This window comes from Pyxicephalus adspersus, chromosome 6 (genome assembly GCF_032062135.1).
Source record: "Pyxicephalus adspersus chromosome 6, UCB_Pads_2.0, whole genome shotgun sequence".
Classification (NCBI taxonomy): Eukaryota; Metazoa; Chordata; class Amphibia; order Anura; family Pyxicephalidae; genus Pyxicephalus; species Pyxicephalus adspersus.
The window spans coordinates 70,759,415-70,778,306 of record NC_092863.1 but is presented as its reverse complement, the minus strand read 5'-3'; the positions used below and the strand labels follow the sequence as shown (position 1 = coordinate 70,778,306).

Sequence of the window (18,892 nt, the reverse complement as noted above, 5' to 3'; positions counted from 1 at the left end):
CATGCATCGTGCAGTCCCTTGTCGTTGGAAAGGATCGTGAAAGATCCTTTCCAACGACAAAAATTGCACGTGTGTACGCGGCTTAAGTTTATTTTATCACAATAATCCGCCTGCTCACAGTTTTTAAACCCATCTGCTTGAACTTTTTCTAAAGTTTAGTTCTATTTTAATAACAGTAATAATTTTTTTGTACAGCATGGTAACATTTATATAATCTTTAGTTGATCCTCCCATATATTGATGACCCTGAAGACACGGTACCGTGTTTTTATCACATTTAATGTGACATTCGCTTGGTGTGTGTATTTACCTATATACTGACTGAAAGTGTGTCTGTTTCATTGTAGATTATGCATACTTTTGTTACTCCTAAAAAAGCAATAGTGTTAAGTTCAGAAACATGTTAAAGAAAAACATGTTAAGTTCAGTGGCATCTATTATCCCTACTGTATGACTACAGAGCTCAAGTATGGAAATACGTGTATATAAGACTCTTGCAAGAAATTAAAATGATCCTACTGAGATGTATGTACCATCTTACATTGTACTGTCAATACATGATGAATTATTCTTTTATTTGTTTAACCTTGTTTGTATAATTGTGTCATATTGCTAGTATACCAAAAGTTGTGTTTTAACTGGAGTATTGTTTAATGTAATTGGGGCATTAAAATCCACATTGGGCAGTTGTTACACCTTCAAATAGTTCTCTATTTTCTTAAATACAGATAGTCCCTGGGTTACATACCAGATAGGGACTGTAGGTTTGTTCTTAAGTTTAATTTTATGTAAGTCAGAACAGGTACATTCTTTTAATAAATGCAATTAGGACAGATGTTTGTCTCGACATTTTATTAGGCAGCGTTGGTGTCAGTTACTGTATAAAATCCTTACTGTGAGCTAATCACAAAGCAAAAAAACAAAACTTTATGGAGCCTGGACATTCATTAACTTCTGGAGATATGCAAAAAGAGACAACTGCAGAGTTTGACTTGGTCATTAAAGTGTTAAGCTACGTACACACGGCAGATTTTTATCGCCCGATAATCGGCATCGGCCAATTATCGGGCGAAAATCTTCCGTGTGTACAGTCGGTGTCGTCCATCGTCCGGACGACCGACCTGCCGGATCCACGGACGATGGACGACAGCCGATCGTAATGAAAGGGAAGGGGAGAGCGCGCAGCAGGGTGCCGCTCCGTCGCTCTCCCCCCTCCCCTCTCCATAGAGCATGAACGGTGCTGTATGTACAGCATTGTTCATGCATCTTGCAGCCCCTTGTCGTTGGAAAGGATCGTGAAAGATCCTTTCCAACGAGAAAAATTGCAAGTGTGTACGCAGCTTAACAGTAGCGCCCCCCCCCCCCTTATCAAGGGACTATCGGGGACTACCTGTACTAAATTTTTGGATTAGAATAGAATTTTTTCCCACTATATTACATCTTACTAAAGGTATATTTATAAAAACTGAAAACTGAAAGAACTGAGATGGGCAAATGTACAGTAATGTACTTCAAAGCTATTAAGTAGACATGGACAAATGTACAGATGAATATAGATTAGATAGATTTTGTGCATGATTTCTGTAGATGATGCAGGTAGGAGACATTTAAAATATTATTTATCAGTTTGTAAATTAGGATTACCAAAACCATAAGATATCAAGGACAATTTCAGTACTAGTTGTATTCAGTGTTCAGTTTGTAGTTGCTGCCAAAAAACTAATTGGAGTGTTGTCATTTAAGTGTATGCTCATTTCAGGGGAGATTGATTTTAGTTAAAACTTCACTTGCTGTGATATAAGGTCAATGTGTCTCTTGTTGTGTGACAATTGAGATAAAACAATGATGTTCCCCAATATGCTGTCCTACCTATAATTAATATGTGGTTGTAGAAAACTGCATTATATGATGGATCCCTATATTTTTCTGCGGCAACAGAAAAATCTTGCTGTTGGAGTTTCAGACATAAACATCCAATATATCCAATATAAAACATCCAGATACCCATCCAATATGATAACTCTAATGCCAAGCTGAGCTTTAGGACCCTGTGCACCCGGATTGCTAGGATTTATTGCTGCCCACAGTACAGTCAGCCTAGTACAGATGCTAGTGCTATCAAAGGTAGTAAGTAAAGGGGGGGGGGGGGTTTATTCTGCAAAACATACCAAAATATACAATGAACCAATACTCATGCCACAAGTGTTCAATAAAAAGTGTAAATTTGTGAAAATGCTTTTAGTTATGCTGAACTCATACATAACCTATGTACATGCAGTATTGATTAATGACCATCTACAGCAAATATCATGCAATGACATAACACAAGTGTTACCATGCTTTAATGAGTTGCACTAAGAACATCACAATATAGCAATTTATACAGTTAATGGAGACCTTGGTCTAATTCTTACCGACTCAGATGATTTGAGTATAGATACAGGCTGTGAAAAATGTTAACTTGTTACATGGGCTTGTTACAATATTAACTGCATAAGATACAAATCTTACAACATGTTCACTGGGTAATGATACAAGCAAGATTCTCAATGATGCTTTGTTAGTAATACTCAGTTTAGTTCTAGTAAAATGAAAAGGTCAAATTTTTTGCTGAACCTACTATGAACATGGGGATAGTATGAGGCTAAATTCAGACGATTGGTTTACCATTGGACAGAACCTTTATAAACCTTTATGTTACAGATTATAGGAGGCGGAAGAATTGTTTTGTGCTTTTTTTGGTTGCTTCATGTATTCTCCAGGGACATTTTGCCATCTTTATAGTTTCTGAAGATTTGAATTGGTGCTGCTTGCAAACACCTAAAATGCTTTTGCAAGTGTTTCTAAGTATGTGAATAAGGTTTTTATAAGCAATTACAATAAAAAAGTGACCCTCATTATGCTTTGCTAGGCGTTTCCAGCCAATTACAAACATCTGTAAAATGTCTGAAAAACAACAGATAATGGTTACTGTCTGTTACTAGTCTGATAACAAGGTAAACAAAGGCTTTTTTTCTGTAATGAAAAATACCTATACAGATAATGATGTGTTAATCATCCTTGTGCTAAACCTAAATGAGACGTGCACTGACTCAGTACACCACAACCCATACTAGTGCCTTACTGTGGACTTGAGGTGTATAGGTGTGCTATTCAAAATAAAGGACACAACAAGACGCTGCCTAAAGCCTTACCACATGTTACCACAACACGTTTCAACGGTAATTAAATCGTTCTGTCTGGCCACTCCTATTTTAGATCTTTTCCCTTATGAGGAGCTATGTAAGCACAGAAATCTTCAGCATTCAATTATTCTGGGTGTGTTGCATGACTGCTCCACCTTTATTTAAAATCTCCCTCTATGAATGTAATTTATTAAAGTTCTCCAAGACTGCAGAGGATACACTTTGATCAGTGAAGCTGGAATGGATTTGTTAAAGTCATTTGCTATTTGTTCTATCTATCTATCTATTTGTGTTAATGCTAATGTTGAACAGGTTTGTACTAATATTTCATGTTGCTTCACATCCACAGATAAAGCACACAATCCGGGGCTTTGACTAAATACTAATAATTTCCGCCACAAAAAAAATCTCACACAAAAGGGAAAATGAACTGTGTGCACAGACCCTACGACTGCGATAACATTTAGAGCATTAAGATGCATACATTTGACACACCAGCTTTTAGTTTTTAAAACAATCACATTAAAAGGTGACATATCATTTGTATTATTATTTCATGTGTATAACTTGTTTGCAATATTGAACCATTTTTGTCTAAATAGTCTTGAGATTGGATACAGTAGCTCTGCAGTTTACAAATCTTCTTCTAATCCTTTGAAAGGACATGCTCTCTCTTCCTGTCAGCATGTTCCTTGTTAGAAAATAAGCACAACTAATGGGCCTTTCCTGCTGTACCCCCTCTCCCAATCTAAGTTCTGCTGTACAGGCAATTGCAAGAGACTATTATCAGTTTAAATTAGGACAGAGCCACACTGCCTATACTGACAGAATATATAACTTTGTACATTATTTGCCTGAAGTTCAGCTACATAGTTCGTTCTATGTACAGTTGTACAAAACAAGCATAATAATGTATTGGTAAATCATATTTTGTTAATTGGACAGTTGCTCAATGACTGCCTATCATCTACGATAACACATATATATTTCTCAGTCATATATGCAGTACCATTTTACTATATGAGTAAGGAAATGCAATGCTATTTACATTATTAATTACACATTGGAACTACTCACTGACTCCATGCTGACACTGTCTTTCTGAGACAAGAAGACTGATAGATATATGGTTCCCAGCACATGGTCGGGGTGTTGCGGATCCTTCAGGCTTAATGCCACTTCTTTTGCACTAGAAATATAAAAAAATGAATTAAAGATGTACCAGCTGTCAGTAACACCAATGTTATTATTAACATTATTGTAGATTTATGATGAAATCTATTTTATTAATGCAGAGTTTGTTCATAAATTTAACATGCCATGTTATTATGACTTGTCCCATGCTCAGGAATATGCCATTTTGACATAAACATATTATTATTATTTTCCAGATGAGATGTCAGAGCTGTGCAACAGTAAAATAAACTAATGTTATTTGCCTTGACACATATCATCCTGTATCTCATAATTGATAGGAGTACTATGTCAGTACCAGGCACATACAAATTTATATTTAGCCTGAGTTTTGTTAGCAAGTACACTAGTCGCTAAGTTGACACCTGTACTAATATATCTGATAAAAAAGGTGCCACTTAATTCACCAACAAATCTATCTTTCTATATATCAATTATCACTAAATATGTGTGTGTGTGTGTGTGTGTGTGTGTGTGTGTGTGTGTTATATATATATATATATATATATATATATATATATATAATCATCAATCCATTGTCTCTAAATCTGTTTTTCTATCTATCTATCTATCTATCTATCTATCTATCTATCTATCTATCTATCTATCTATCCATCTATTTATCTTTCTACCTATATTTTCTTTTACAGCATCTATCTATCTACAGTAGTTCCTAAAAGTTTGTGAACCCTTTAAAATGTTCTATATTTTTATATGAATGTGACCCTAAACATTATCTGATTTTCGGGTAGTGAAATCAAAGTCTGGTGTTGTCAACCAATGGGATGACATTCAGGTGTGAGAGACCCTGTTTTATTAAAAAAAATGGGGGTCCAGCAAAGCCTAATCACACATACAACACATTTGTGGGTGTGTGTCATGGCTTTCAGAATAGGGCTATCTGGGGAACTCAGAAAAAGACTTTTTGATGTCCATAAAGCTGGAAAAGGCTATAAGACAATTTCTAAAGAGATTAGACACCATCAATCAACAAGTAGACAAATGGGCCTGATTTATTAAAGCTCTTATAGACCAAAGAAGATAGACTTTCATTGGTGAGGCTGGGTGATCCAGCAAACCTTGAATGGATTCCTTAAAATAAATTTGCTATTAGTTGGTAAACATTTTCAATCCTGGACCAGATCCAATCCAGGCTTGCTGGATCACTCAAGTTCTACCTTCAAGATCTACCTTCTCAGGCCCATCAGGCCCATTGTGTACAAATGGAGGTAATTCAACACCACTGTTACCCTACCCAGAAGTACTCAACCATCAAAGGAACCCAGGGTAATCTATGAAGCTGAGGGCCAGTCTCACATTGGTGAATGTTGATGTTCAGGAGTCTGCCATCAGGAGAACACTGAACAGCAATGGTGCTTATGGAAGGATAGGAAGGAGAAAACCAATGCTCTTACCAAACATTTTGCTGACTGTTGCTGACGTTTCTGGGTGATTATTGAAAAGTTTTGTCACAGGGTCTAACACCTGCCTACAGCTTCCTCCCTTCCAGCCTAAAATAAATTCTGGGATGAATACTGAGAATCTTATCCAAACATGGTGGTAAAAGTGTTCTGGTTTGGGCCTATTTTGATGCATTTGGGCCTGGATGGCTTGCCATCATTTGTGAAACAATAAATACTAAACCATAAAAAAAGATTTCTTAAGTAAAATGTCAACTGAAATGTTAAAAGATCTAAAGCTAGCATCCCATGTAAGGAAACCCACCAACATCTAGGAGCCTAAGCTGTCCTGTATCGGAGAATGGACTAAAATTTGATGTGCAGGGCTGATCAACAGTTACCGCAAATGTTTAGACGCCATTATTGCCGCACAAGGGGGTCCCACCAAATAGTGAGAACAGAAAATCAGATGATGTTTTAGGTCACATTCACATAAAAATATAGAGAATTTTAAAGGGTTCACAAACTTTCAAGCAAATCTGTATGTTGTATCTATATCAGGTGCACCATGTTTTAGGTGTACTTTTTTCTTTCCCGTGTGGCGGGAATGGCGGGTAAAACAAGCAACTCTTAGGCAATGTACACGTGTGTGTATTGCACGTATGTACGCAAGTGAGATAATTCTCACCCGATACAAAAGTCAGACTCAATGCCCCTGATTCATCAAGCAGAATCGGATGATCGCTCGTAAGATCAAGAAAAGCAGAGCCCATAAAATCATCTTGCAGGCCAAAATCATAATCAAACACCTGTATAAAAAAGCAGAAGTAGCGCAAGTTTAGTGAAGTTCTGATTAGAGATATATTGCTGTCAGTAATGTCACTTTTGGGTAATTTCCATTAAATTTGCAATCTGTGACACCAGTACAAGAAATCACTGAAATAAGGGCACCAGGACCAGAAGGCAATGGTGTTAATTAAAACATCCTAACAGTTCAGTTCCACTCCAGTAAAAGTGTTTTACTTGCTGCATCTGTTGCCATTGGATAGATTTTGTTTTAATTTTTGTCTAATAAATCCCTTATCACACATACATTTTTAAATGGCGCCCAACATGCCTTCAAAATACACCTGCACTACATTATAAATATTTTGTGCACCTTAAAAGGGTTGTTTAATGCAGCATGGCATTAAACAAGCAGTAAAACATGCAGCAATGTGCCTTAATGTACAAAAGCATGTCATTTGATGTGCATTGGACCCTTAGAGTGGGGAAAACTCTCCCATTGAGACACAGACAAAACAAAACTTTATGAAAGTTTGCTTGCTATCCTTTCTACATGTATTCAAATGAAATGAAAAGAAACAAAATAAAAAAGCAGAAAACACACTTGAAAAATTTATAAGAAATAATATTGTTCACTTCTTCCACTTAATGAGACATAAATCACTTTTATTAGCAATACATTTGTGCTCTATTCACACCATACCCAACACATAACAAAAATAAGGTAAATTACACTGGGGAACAACTCTGAACACATTTTTTGTTGACATTTTTTAAGCTTAATTCTACTAAATAGGTATGCTGATTCTGAAAGTTCAGTTAGTTGTCTTCTATCACGTCAGGTTTTTTCTCTACTGCTTACATTAATGCGATTACTGTAGCGTGGATTTGTATAGGCTATTCATTTACATGCAACACAATGTGGTCAGAGGTTGTGCGCTGCTCTACCTAGTGAATAAGCAAAATTTATTTTTCTACTCTCACACATATTTCCTTTCTTTCAGATCATGTCTGGCTCTGCTGTTTCTCTTAGTAAGTGCCTAAACAACCCTGATTCATTTTGTTATATCTGTGGCAGTTTCGCCATTCCAAATTCGAAGGGCGAACATCAGCACATTTGTAGAGCAAGCCTATTTGGCGTATTTCAAAGTTAAACTTGGTGATCAAGATAAGTCTTGGGCCCCGTGTGTGTTATTGGGATATCTCTCCAGACGTCTGTCTCTCTGGTGCAAGAGAAGTCAGAGTGCATTCATTTGTGGAACCAGAAGTAGAAGCAGATTCTTTCAGTGGATACACCAAGTATCCCTGTTATTTGTGCATGTGGAATAGCAGAGGCATTGGGTGGAAAGGAATTGGCCTCCAAGATTTGCCCTAAAACCAGGTGATCCAAACATTCTACATGAGCCACTTGTTGATAGAAAAAAATATTATATTCCCTCCTCTGCACCTGAAACTGGGTCTGATGAAGCAGTTCATTAAAGGTTTGCCAACTGAAGGAGACTGTTTCAAGTACCTAATTTTGGCATTTCCTAGCCTGTCATTTGAAAAAATAAAGGCGGTGTGTTTGATGGTCCACAGATTCAGCAGCTCATGAAAGATGAGCATTTCATCAGGACAATATCAGAAGTCGAAAAGAATGCTTGGTTATCATTTAAAGCCATTGTCAAGGACTTTCTTGGAAACACACGAGCAAATAATTACACAAAAATTATCCAGAAACTCTTGGAGAGCTACAAAATGATTGTTTGCAATATGAGCATCAAGGTGCATTTTCTCCATAGCCATCTTTCTAACTTCCCGGAAAACCTTGGTGAAGTCAGAGATGACATGCAAGGTGAAAGATTCCGCCAAGATTTGAAGGATATGGTAGGACAGTATCAGGGTAGATAGGATGTACATATGATGGCTGACTATTGTTGGAGCATCCGGTGGGATTGTCCTAACACTGAACACTCCAGGAAACGCTACAAGCGTAAATTTTTACCTTAACCACTTACCCGATCAATTTTCAAATATTTTACTGTAGAAAATAATGTCAGAGTAACAATAAATCATTTGTATGAACAAAAGAAATTTAAATAAACAGTGCATTCAAGTTATTTCATTATTTTTTCATTGTATGTAAAATTTGTATGTTTTTTTACAAAAATAGAGGGTACCCTGTATCGTAAAAACTGTATGTGATAGCAATAAACTGGGGTAATTTCTGGATTCACCATCCATAAATTGGTTTGACAATTATAAATGCATGGTACTGTTCTTTTTAATGCTATTATGCACTTAAAATTGCACTAAAAAACTGATGGTTTTAAATTTTTACCTGGTTTTACCTTTAAAGGTAAGCGATGTATTGAGTTTACAGACATGTAGAAAAATCAGTGAAAAAACATTTAATGGTAATTTGGATTTAATATCAGAGAGAAGAGTACCCTTGTGTAACAGAACTATTCAGCATTACCAAACTTCTTCCAAATTATAGTGTTCTTTGTGTGTTTAAAAAAAATTCCACTAGAGGGAGACATTTCTGCAGTTTTGAACAGAGCATAGAAGTAAATACAGTACGTGCATAATAATGCAATATTTAAGAAGTCTTTAAATATAATATGTTTTATTACTACTATGTGGATTATATTTCAGTGGTTTTTAATTATTTTAAAGGATTTTTAGCCTGTAGATATCCCCAGTTTTTTTTACCATTTGCTTCCTCAAGCCAGAAATGAGAAAGATAATGAAGGGTTAAATAAGGACTGTATAGCTAATTAATGTTAATGTTAAGCTAGTTAATATGAGCCATATACTTGTAGTATATAGGAGATGTATTTCTATTTCTGTCTACTCTGTAACTAGATGACGAAAACTCTTTGAAGTACAATGTATGCCTTGCAATGTTTCAAGTGACACTATATATGGCTAAAACTTAAATAGCTGTACAAGAATACCACATCCCCCGCGCATACCTATGTGTACAAAAAGACCGCCTTGTCAAATAAAGATCAAAGACTATTGCTAAGACCATACTGTGTGCGTGTGTTTTATTGGGATATCTCTTCAGACGTCTGTCTCTCTGGTTGAAGGAGAAGTCAGGATGCATTCAAGGAACTAGAAGTAGAAGCAGATCCTTTCAGCTGGGGGCTCCTGTCCGGGATTAGAGCATACAGGAATTCGGTGAGTACGGAAAGTCCCTGCCTTGAGGCTTAGGGGAATTCCGATCTTTTCCGAGACTATCTGTTGCTTCTATCCTGAATCCACTTAGAATAGACTGAAAGGGAAAGAATCTATCTTTAGGGAAGATAAGCTTTAAACTGAGGGCTTTAGGGAAGTCCCAGAAATAAATAGACTAATGGCCAAGTCTATACAGGAATTCTTTAGGGAAGAATTCAAAATAGAAATTCTTTAGGGAAGAATTTAACTATTGTCTGCACCCTGATTTTTCTTGTCAACCAATTTCTATCGCTTCTTATCTGTCGCTTTCTTATGTTATGATGTTATTAAGTATTTTCATTTTGTGCTGAAGGTAAGCAGCAAATGATACTGTGAAAACTGTACTAACTTTATTGTGTGTGTGTCCTGGAGACGCCCCACCACTCTGGCGAGGGGAAACCCACTGACCCAGAAACTGGTGAACGCAAGTGACGGTTTTAAGGGATAATACTAACAGGCAGTTGAGAAAGAAGTTGAGCATAGTCATAAGTCCTCTGTACCCAGTTGACAGGAATTGTCAGAGCCTTTACGGTTCAGTACAGCCAGTCCTAGGAAGAGTTCAGCTCTGCTTCCTTCTCAGTTGGGTTACAAGAAATGTGTGCAAAACAAGGAAAGGTCCCTCCACCCCCTCCGTATGTAGGAGAAACATGTAAGGTTTATGTAGCTCGGGTCTGTGGGACTGATTACTATTTAGTTACTCCCTGGGTGGATAATATGACAGGATGGACAGAGGGGCTAATGACACCTTCCATATTTACATGGTTAAGGGGTTTAGGAGACACCTTGTTTAAAAAACCTATTGAAGTAGATGATATTAATAAGATTGTTAACCACTGCCCTAAAACTTCTTCATCTTCATCTGGGACATTCCATTATTTAAAGAGAGCCTGTAAAGGAAGGTGTCTGACACAGGAGGATATACGTCTCATAATAGATGGGATAGTGGGACAAAATTCCCCCTGGGATTGAAGTAAGGTCCCCTCTATAAGCACTATAGAGCCCCCAAATACGCCTGCTGGAATTTATAAACTAAATACTGAGGCGGGCATAGACACAATGTGGGAAGAAATTAAGCGTGAAATGGAGAGGTGTTTCCAGACTCGGTCCTCGTTGCCTACAGCTGTAGCCTGTAAACAAAAATCAGGAGAGTCTGTTATAGACTTCTGGAAGAGGTTTAATGAAGTTTGGACTCTGGAAGCAGGAATGAGTATTCAGGATAATATGCATTCTATGCTCATTCAGACTTTCCTTACCAATTTAAAGCCACATCTCCAGCTTACTGTTAAGCAAATGATCTCCAAATGGCCTAGTCTTAATAAAGATCAATTTTTAAAGCAAATTAATGGAGAAAGATGCTGCTGGCTGTTTTGACATGGTAAGACCCAAAGAAGCCCATTACCAGAAACAGGAAAGGAATTGCCCTCCGAATCAGTCTAACGGGGGAGGTTTACCAGGAAGGGGAAAGGGCAGAGGAAGGGGTAGAGGTTCACATTCTGGAAGAGGGGGTAATAATAGAAACCGTCCTGCAGGTTGCTTTAATTGTGGTAAGACTGACCACTGGATCAGTCAATGCCCCTACCCACTTAGGCAAAATGCCCCAAATGATACCCAAAGCTCAAGGTCCCCAAACATATCCACAAGCTCAGATTCAAAATCTTCCCCCACCAGAGCCACAGCCCCAGAATTACACCCCTCGCTTCCCTGTAGCCTGGGGGCAGCAGACATTACAATGAAGATGCCCGGGGGACAGTATCCCGGCATTCACTCTCATCACAAACCACTATAAGGAGTCACCACTGATTGTGTTAAACATAGAGGGACGTCCTCTTAAAAAGACCACCTTCTTAAGTAAACATTAGAGTATATTCCTAAAACCATACTGTGTGCGTGTGTGTTATTGGGATATCTCTCCAGACGTCTGTCTCTCTGGTGCAGGGGAAGTCATGGTGCATTCGTGGAACTACAAGTAGAAGCAGATCCTTTCACTGGTGAATTGAGACTAAAATACAGGGGAGGAGGAGGGTCTGGATGTATTACATACACCTAGCGTATTTAGAGTATTTTGTGTGCATGTGTAACCCATAATCTATAAGTGGTTATTGCCAGTTTTGAAGACCGGCAGCAGTATTCTGGAGAAGTTGGCCGCAGTATCTTTTCTTGGCCATAAGATGTTTTCATTCCTTTAGGATTATTGAAAGTGTAAAAGCACCAACTAGTAAGTAATGACTAGCCTCAAAACATCAAAATAAAAGTTATATTGATAAAATAATAACAAAAAGATGGCATAGGAAAAGCAAACATTTCTTAAAGGAGTGAGCTTTTAACCATTAAGGGGGTGGAATGTTATAATATACCTGCTCTTAAAATGTCATAGAAATGTTAATGTTTAGGCATACTGTATTTGTATCATGTTTAACAGTTAGCACTTATAAAGTAGGACAAACTGAAAATGCCTTGTAGTGTCCTTAGCATGCTGAAGTCTTGTCCATTCTATTCTGTTATTCCAATAAAATCCACTAGAATGCGCCCAAGTCATGATCATAATCTGTTCAATATAGAGAGAATATACTGAGGGTTTCAAGGCTAAACTTTGCTTCTGACAATGTCAGTAGCCTGTTTTCTGGCTTCAATACACTCAATACTCTAAATTAGGGACTGAAGACAAGCGTGAACTCTGAACACTCTGCTCCTGATGACTTCTCGGTTCTCCTGAATACACTAATAATTATACGGCTCTAAATGATTGTTTAAATATCAGGTGTACTTTTTTTGTTTATGATGCACAAATTATGTACCAGGTGGACCTAACATCATTAGGCATACATACAAATAAATATCACACACAGTACTTGACACCTTATGCTAATACTCACTGACTGTACTGTCTGCTGCGGAAAATGTAAAAATTATCTACATTCTCTATAATTAAACTCATCAGTATCACATAATACATACATACGGTAATACTGAATGAAGACTATCCAAGCCCAGAAAGAACACTTACTGATGTTCAATGAAATATGTACACTGATATCATATAGTCAGCGTAGGAAATATTGGTGAATATGGAAAATGCCAAGCTATGGAGAAATGTACAGACAATGTGGATACCTTCAGCATAAGTCAAAAAAAGTTTATACACACTGTCACTCACTTACTGTTTCTTGCAGTGAAGAGATTATATAGAGAGAAGAGAATTAATAGAGATAGGAAAGACACACAAAATATTTGTAAATAAGGTGTTACCCATAATTAAATCTATAGATCTGCTTGACTATCAAACTTTTAAAATAAAAACTGCAGTCAACCTAGGGCCACAATTTTATGAGTATTTAGTTTGTATATGACTGGTCTTTGTGTTTACTGAACAACATGGGCTTGGGTTGCACTTGTCCTGACAATTAAAAACTTTTTTTCTTATCTGCGGGTCTGCAATCCGTGGGCAACAAAAGACACATCGATTAATGTGTGTGTATGTATATATAAACACAGTACTTTTATTAGTTTTGGATAAAGGTAAAACCCATTCCAGGGTATTTTTGCTGCCTGTGTGCGATTGGGGAAATTACCCCACACCTCCTGTCCCAGAAAAAAAAACTGGAAGTTGGAGGTTAACACTCAAAGTGAGATAAACTGTTTTCAGACAGTTTGTCCCTGAACAGGAGGCCCCACTGTAATATTTCCCTTCCCCAATTTATTCTTATCTTTAAACTTTTGGATTTTCCTACACTTTTTTGTCTTGGTGAGAAAATTGTATGCATAACTGAATTACTCAATACCATCGCAGAATAGTATTAGGCAACTGCTTTGTAACTCCAGAAAAAGTCAGTGTGGACCTTACACACACACACACACACACACATATAGATTTATATATACTTATTTTTCTGTCAGCTTCTGTGGTACAGGAAGTGACTATATCATCCTCTGACAAGGTGACAGTTGTTACCAGGACAGGAATAAAGGGAAAATTAGGATACTTGTTTTAGTGACAGTTGTCTATAAGGTGATTTCCCTCACTTTGGAGAGTTATGTTGTTGTTACTATAGGACAAAAAGTGGAGATGCATTCAATGTTCTCAGCTTTCAAAATCAAAAAAGGTGTTATCTTTAGATATTCTTAAAGTGAGACAAAGCTCATAAGTCACAAGAACACCCTCTGATAGCTATGTGTGTCAGTACAACGTAATCAACTTTATAATACATTTTCAGTATGAGCAAGAATTTCTGTAAACTGTAAAGCTGGTCCCAGGGGAGTCATGCCATCTAGATGATTTCATACAGATTAGGCAACAATTTTATATCATCAGCAGATGCAGAACCCTCTGTGGGTTTCAAACACTGCTGTTCTTCCCAAGTTGAGCAGTGCCAACCATTTAATGCCCGTGGCCACTGTCAAACCAATATTTTTAAATATTTTATGACATCTCAAAAACACTAAGTCTTACCTTGACGTATAAAGGTTCCCTCAGATTGTCAATAAGCAGAGAAACTTTTTCTTCCCAAACAGGGTTTAGGTTCTTGTGTATAGTTTTACTTCGAAAAACTTCTTTTCCTCCAATTTTAAACTTGACATATGGATCACTTGTCCCTTTAAAGAAACAAAACCAAGACAGTGAAAATAAAGCTAGTATTTTACAAACATTCACATTCCGTCCACAGCATTACAATGTGAGTGAGTTGTCAAATGCATTGTGCTGATGAACATTTTTACAATTTTTTCATTCATAGCACAAGCAAAAATTCATTGTTCTTCTCCTAATGTTCCTGATTTATTAAAGCTCTCCAAAGCTGTATAGGGTACACTATCATCAATGAAGCTGATGAAGCAAACCTGGAATGGATCTGGTCCAAGTGTAAAAACATTTGCTGGCAAATAGGAAATTACTTTGAAGAAATCTATTCCACATTTGCTGGTCACCCAGCATGAAAGTGTATCCTCTCCAGCCTTGGAGAGCTTTAATAAATCGGCCCCAATGTGTTTTGCATGTGTGCTTCGATGTGTTGTGCTGTGTTTAATTGCCAAACAATACATTCTTAGTCGGCTAACAAAATGGAAATAGATTTTAGATTGTTATTGCAAGGGGTCTACACTGAGCAACACAGTCAATAGCATGTGGTGTAAATGAGCCCTGAAAAGAACCTTTTGCTCCTTTACATCTGATCTATTGTCAACCTGTCCAGCTAAACCCTGTGTCCTATACAGATATAACTTCTATGTACTTCTCCATACCTACAACTAAAGAGTTAACGAAGAGTTGATGACAGACTAATTTGGTGGAATTGTCTTTAATTTACAGCAATTTGTAAAATGTCAAATGTACCAAGAGAATTACATAGTGCTGACCTCAAGTTGTCTGGCAGCCATGCTGACCCTGTGACTTTAATCATTTCTGAGTCACTGACCCTTGGACATGAATTCAGATCACACTCTCTGGTTTCTTTTTTCACCTACTGCATGTTTGTTCTGATTCACTGATTCAGAAAGTACTTAAGGTAGACGATATTAGGAAGAGATGCAGCAGTAACAGTCTGAATATAGATTTTTCTGAGTACAGCTTTTTACTGGACTCTACATAACAATATTTGACATGCACCACTACCCTCTTTTCCCCAATATGTACTAATACAGTCAAATCAGCAAGACACATGCATGCCAAAAGCTGAAATGTGAACCCTGTTACATGGACTATATAGTTAAGTACACCACAAAACAATCTCATTTCTATACCAATGTTTGTGGATACTAAACTCTGTAGTAAAATAATTACTATTCACATGGTTCAGGTTTAAAAACATTCATAGCACAAAAACCTTCAAACATGATATAAATATTTTACAATTCATTACTCAAGCAATAAAACATGTAACAGAAATTTTATGATGGACAGTGAGATTGTATTATCCAGGCAGCACGGTAGCAATGACCGAAAACCTGCAGTGCATGGTGTATACTAAAGTACACATGACATACCATATAAAAAACACAACAAAATGACTGAAGATATCAAGTATGCAGCAAGTGAAATAAAAACTTAAAGTTATAAAAAGGAAGTTAGGAATGAACACTGAATCTAGGTCAAAATATTAGCTAGGCCTCCATATTCCTCCCACGAGAACTTACTTTTAAAGTGATGCATTTTAAATAATATCATATGCATCTTTATGACTTAGCAATCTTTATGAGGATAGTGATCACCTTTTGGTAAAATATTATCCTTCCCTCTTCCGCACTGTAAATTAAGTGACTGGGGGTTAGACTATGAAGTATATTTTTATTATATTATGTCTTGGTAGGTCCTAGGTTATGTACACCTGTTCAATAATTGTCGTTGGAAGGGAACTTTCAAGTTCCTTTCAAAAGACAAAGGACTGAATGAAACAGCACCATTGTGATAAATGGAGAGTGGAGGGAGGAGAATGATGGAGCGGCACCTCGCTGCGCTCTCTCCCCTTCACTTGTATTACAATTGTTCGTCATTTAAGGATCCGCCAGGACAGATCCATGGAAGACAGAAGAGCACTGTACACACACCAGATTCTCGTCCGATACTAGCCCTGAGGGGTTGGGAATAATCTGACCTGTGTACGTAGCCTTAGGCTTATTAATAGCGAGCAAAGCTAGTATTAATATTATGGCCATAGACCTAATAATAGCATGCAAGGGAAACACTGTGCCCCTATACAAAGCATTGGCTAGACTGAATAACATTAAACTTGAATTCAAGCCTTACCGTACTTGTACTAAATCAAAACCTTTCCCACAGAACCTGAAAAATTTTGACAGAGACACATTTTCTGGTTGACGGAGATCCAGCAATATCTAGCGCTTTTCTTCCCAAACTACCTTACAATCCCAGGCCCAAACCTTTCATTATTTTATTTTAATGTTTTGGATTCCAAAAAAACAATATGACGTGTGGATGTTACCACAGCTTCCTGCACTGAAGAAACTTAGTGATGATCTCATGAAGATTACAATGGATGCATTGTTGATCCTAAACCGTGAGAGATGTGATAATGGTCCAAAACATATATGTAGACCAAAAGTTATACTCACAAACATATAAACAATATTAAATAGATAGCCACCACAGCTAGGTATTTTTGGACCCATGCAAAATATATAATAAAAAAAACATAAATATATACATTTTTATTGCCTCAAAAACCTCAAACAACAAAGAAGTGAAAACACATCAAAAGAAGAAAACAGCAACATGACAATGACATCTTTTTAAAAAGAATATGTGGCTGAAGAGTTCACCCATAACCTATGTGGCAAGATGGCAGACAGCTGTGAAAATAAGGGACTCCCAAATTACTCAACTAGTGATATGTTTCACGGAAAACTGTTTAGTGATAATATCCCTGATTATAAAGTCAGGTATGTAATAGAAACAAAAAGGTTTTATTTAGTAATATTATTATTAGCATTTTTTTGTAAGCAAGGAACCAGAGAAGGCAACATTTTAGCTGATTACATCATTAACTTGCATTAAAATGTTTAATAAATACAATATTGCAATAAATGCAACACTGTTTTTACAACCCAATCTCCCTGCAAGTAACATGCGTAGGCATAGTCGCTCGATCAGGATCACGTGTGACAGGGTGACAACCGAGGAGTACATCTGCTTGATTAAGGACCTTTATGTAGAATTGAAAATATGAAAACAACTTTTGTTATTACATTAGAATAATAAAATTTATGTGAGATTTTAATAATTGGGTTCAGATCAACTTTAAAGTAGAAATATCACCAGGTTTTGACTAAGAACAATTAAGAATTGCTCCACAATACTACTACGACTACCAATGTCAGTGAGAAGTTTATTTATGGCTTGTTTAGAATATGCAACCATTTGGGTGTCCATAATAAATGCAGAACAGGTTTGGGGACTCAAAAAATTGATTCCTGGTTGGATATGATCACTTTGTAAAGTAAACAATGGGGATAATTCACTTAAGATGTTCACTTTTCAAAGATTATGTACTTAGCTTAGTGAATGAAGTGAAGCTTTGCAGATTTCTGTCATACAATCATGTGCCAGCAAAAACTGTGATTTGTACATTTTTTTGCAAACTGAATTTTCATTGCATTGGCTAAGCTAATTAAATCCCTGAGTGAGAAGAGTGAGGGAGGGAACACCTTAAACTTTTTTAGTAAATCAAACCGATTGGAAACATAGTAAACTCAGAGGAATGTTTTCCAAAAACATTAGTGAATACTTTGTGATTAGTGAAAAGAGGTGTATTATCTCCATACCAGAGATAAAATGTACAATGGACAAATGCTGGCTCTGGTCAATGTAATAGATTTCCTCAAAAATTATTGCATACAGTAAGCTATCAAATTGTTATGAGGACATAGGAACTAGCTTTATAAGAAATGTATTTGTACATGATGGCAGCTAAATCTTCCAAAAGTGAAAGGTGCCCCAAATGAATTCAGCTCTCCATACACCTAATCTTGCCAAATGTTTTTACAGCATTTATTTTACCAAAATTGAAATTGACCATCTTGTAGTTTGAATATTTCATCACTAGATGGCAGGCCAAGATTTCCAATGAAAGGATCAGCCTGAAGACTTGTAAATGACACTGTACTGTATTAACCTTCTGTCTGTAAATGAACAAGATTAACTGCCAGAACTGGCATATTTTACTTTTATTTCCTGTGACACATTTTCCTTGCATGCAATTAACCTACATTGCCAAGGGGTTTTACCAGTCTTCTTCATTTTATTGATAACAGAAGGATGCTATGTCACAGTGTTTGTAGCTCCACTCTTTAGGAATCATTACCAGTGCTCTGTGCCCACGCTTTCAGGGAATTGCGCCCATGTGTTAATAAGCACATTAATTACCTGTGACTCTGTGGACTGGAAAACATGCATTGTTAAACATCCCATTTTCTTGGGATTAGGTGAAATGTACCATTCTTTACTGTTGTTACAGCACCTGGCTGGGGAGATAGCAGTAAAAAGATAAGCCAGATACCATTGTAACAAGTTATTACTGCACTCACTGTCTAATACCAATCCTTGGGGGATATTACTGTACCCACCGTCTGATACCAATCCCTGGGGGATATTACTGCACCGACCGTCTGATACCAATCCCT

At 36.9% G+C, this 18,892-nt stretch overlaps 1 protein-coding gene and 1 long non-coding RNA gene across 3 annotated transcripts in view; one reads left to right on the top strand and one right to left on the bottom strand.

Moving 5' to 3' along the window:
• The window catches only part of LOC140334062 (uncharacterized), a 420,558-nt gene that overhangs the window by 60,191 nt on the left and 341,475 nt on the right, over nucleotides 1–18,892 (top strand). The gene's annotated exons all lie outside the window — the stretch shown is intronic.
• The window catches only part of MCTP1 (multiple C2 and transmembrane domain containing 1), a 374,168-nt gene that overhangs the window by 226,613 nt on the left and 128,663 nt on the right, over nucleotides 1–18,892 (bottom strand). Inside the window, exons 3-5 of one of the 2 annotated variants that reach the window (XM_072416147.1) lie at nucleotides 14,214–14,356; nucleotides 6,468–6,588; nucleotides 4,263–4,366 (exon numbers count right to left, since the gene is read on the bottom strand). In XM_072416147.1, the coding sequence (XP_072272248.1) occupies nucleotides 4,263–4,366; nucleotides 6,468–6,588; nucleotides 14,214–14,356 (368 nt within the window). Of the gene's footprint in view, nucleotides 1–2,414; nucleotides 2,445–4,262; nucleotides 4,371–6,467; nucleotides 6,589–14,213; nucleotides 14,357–18,892 lie in introns of those variants that run through there. The other variant, XM_072416146.1, reaches the window with a different exon arrangement.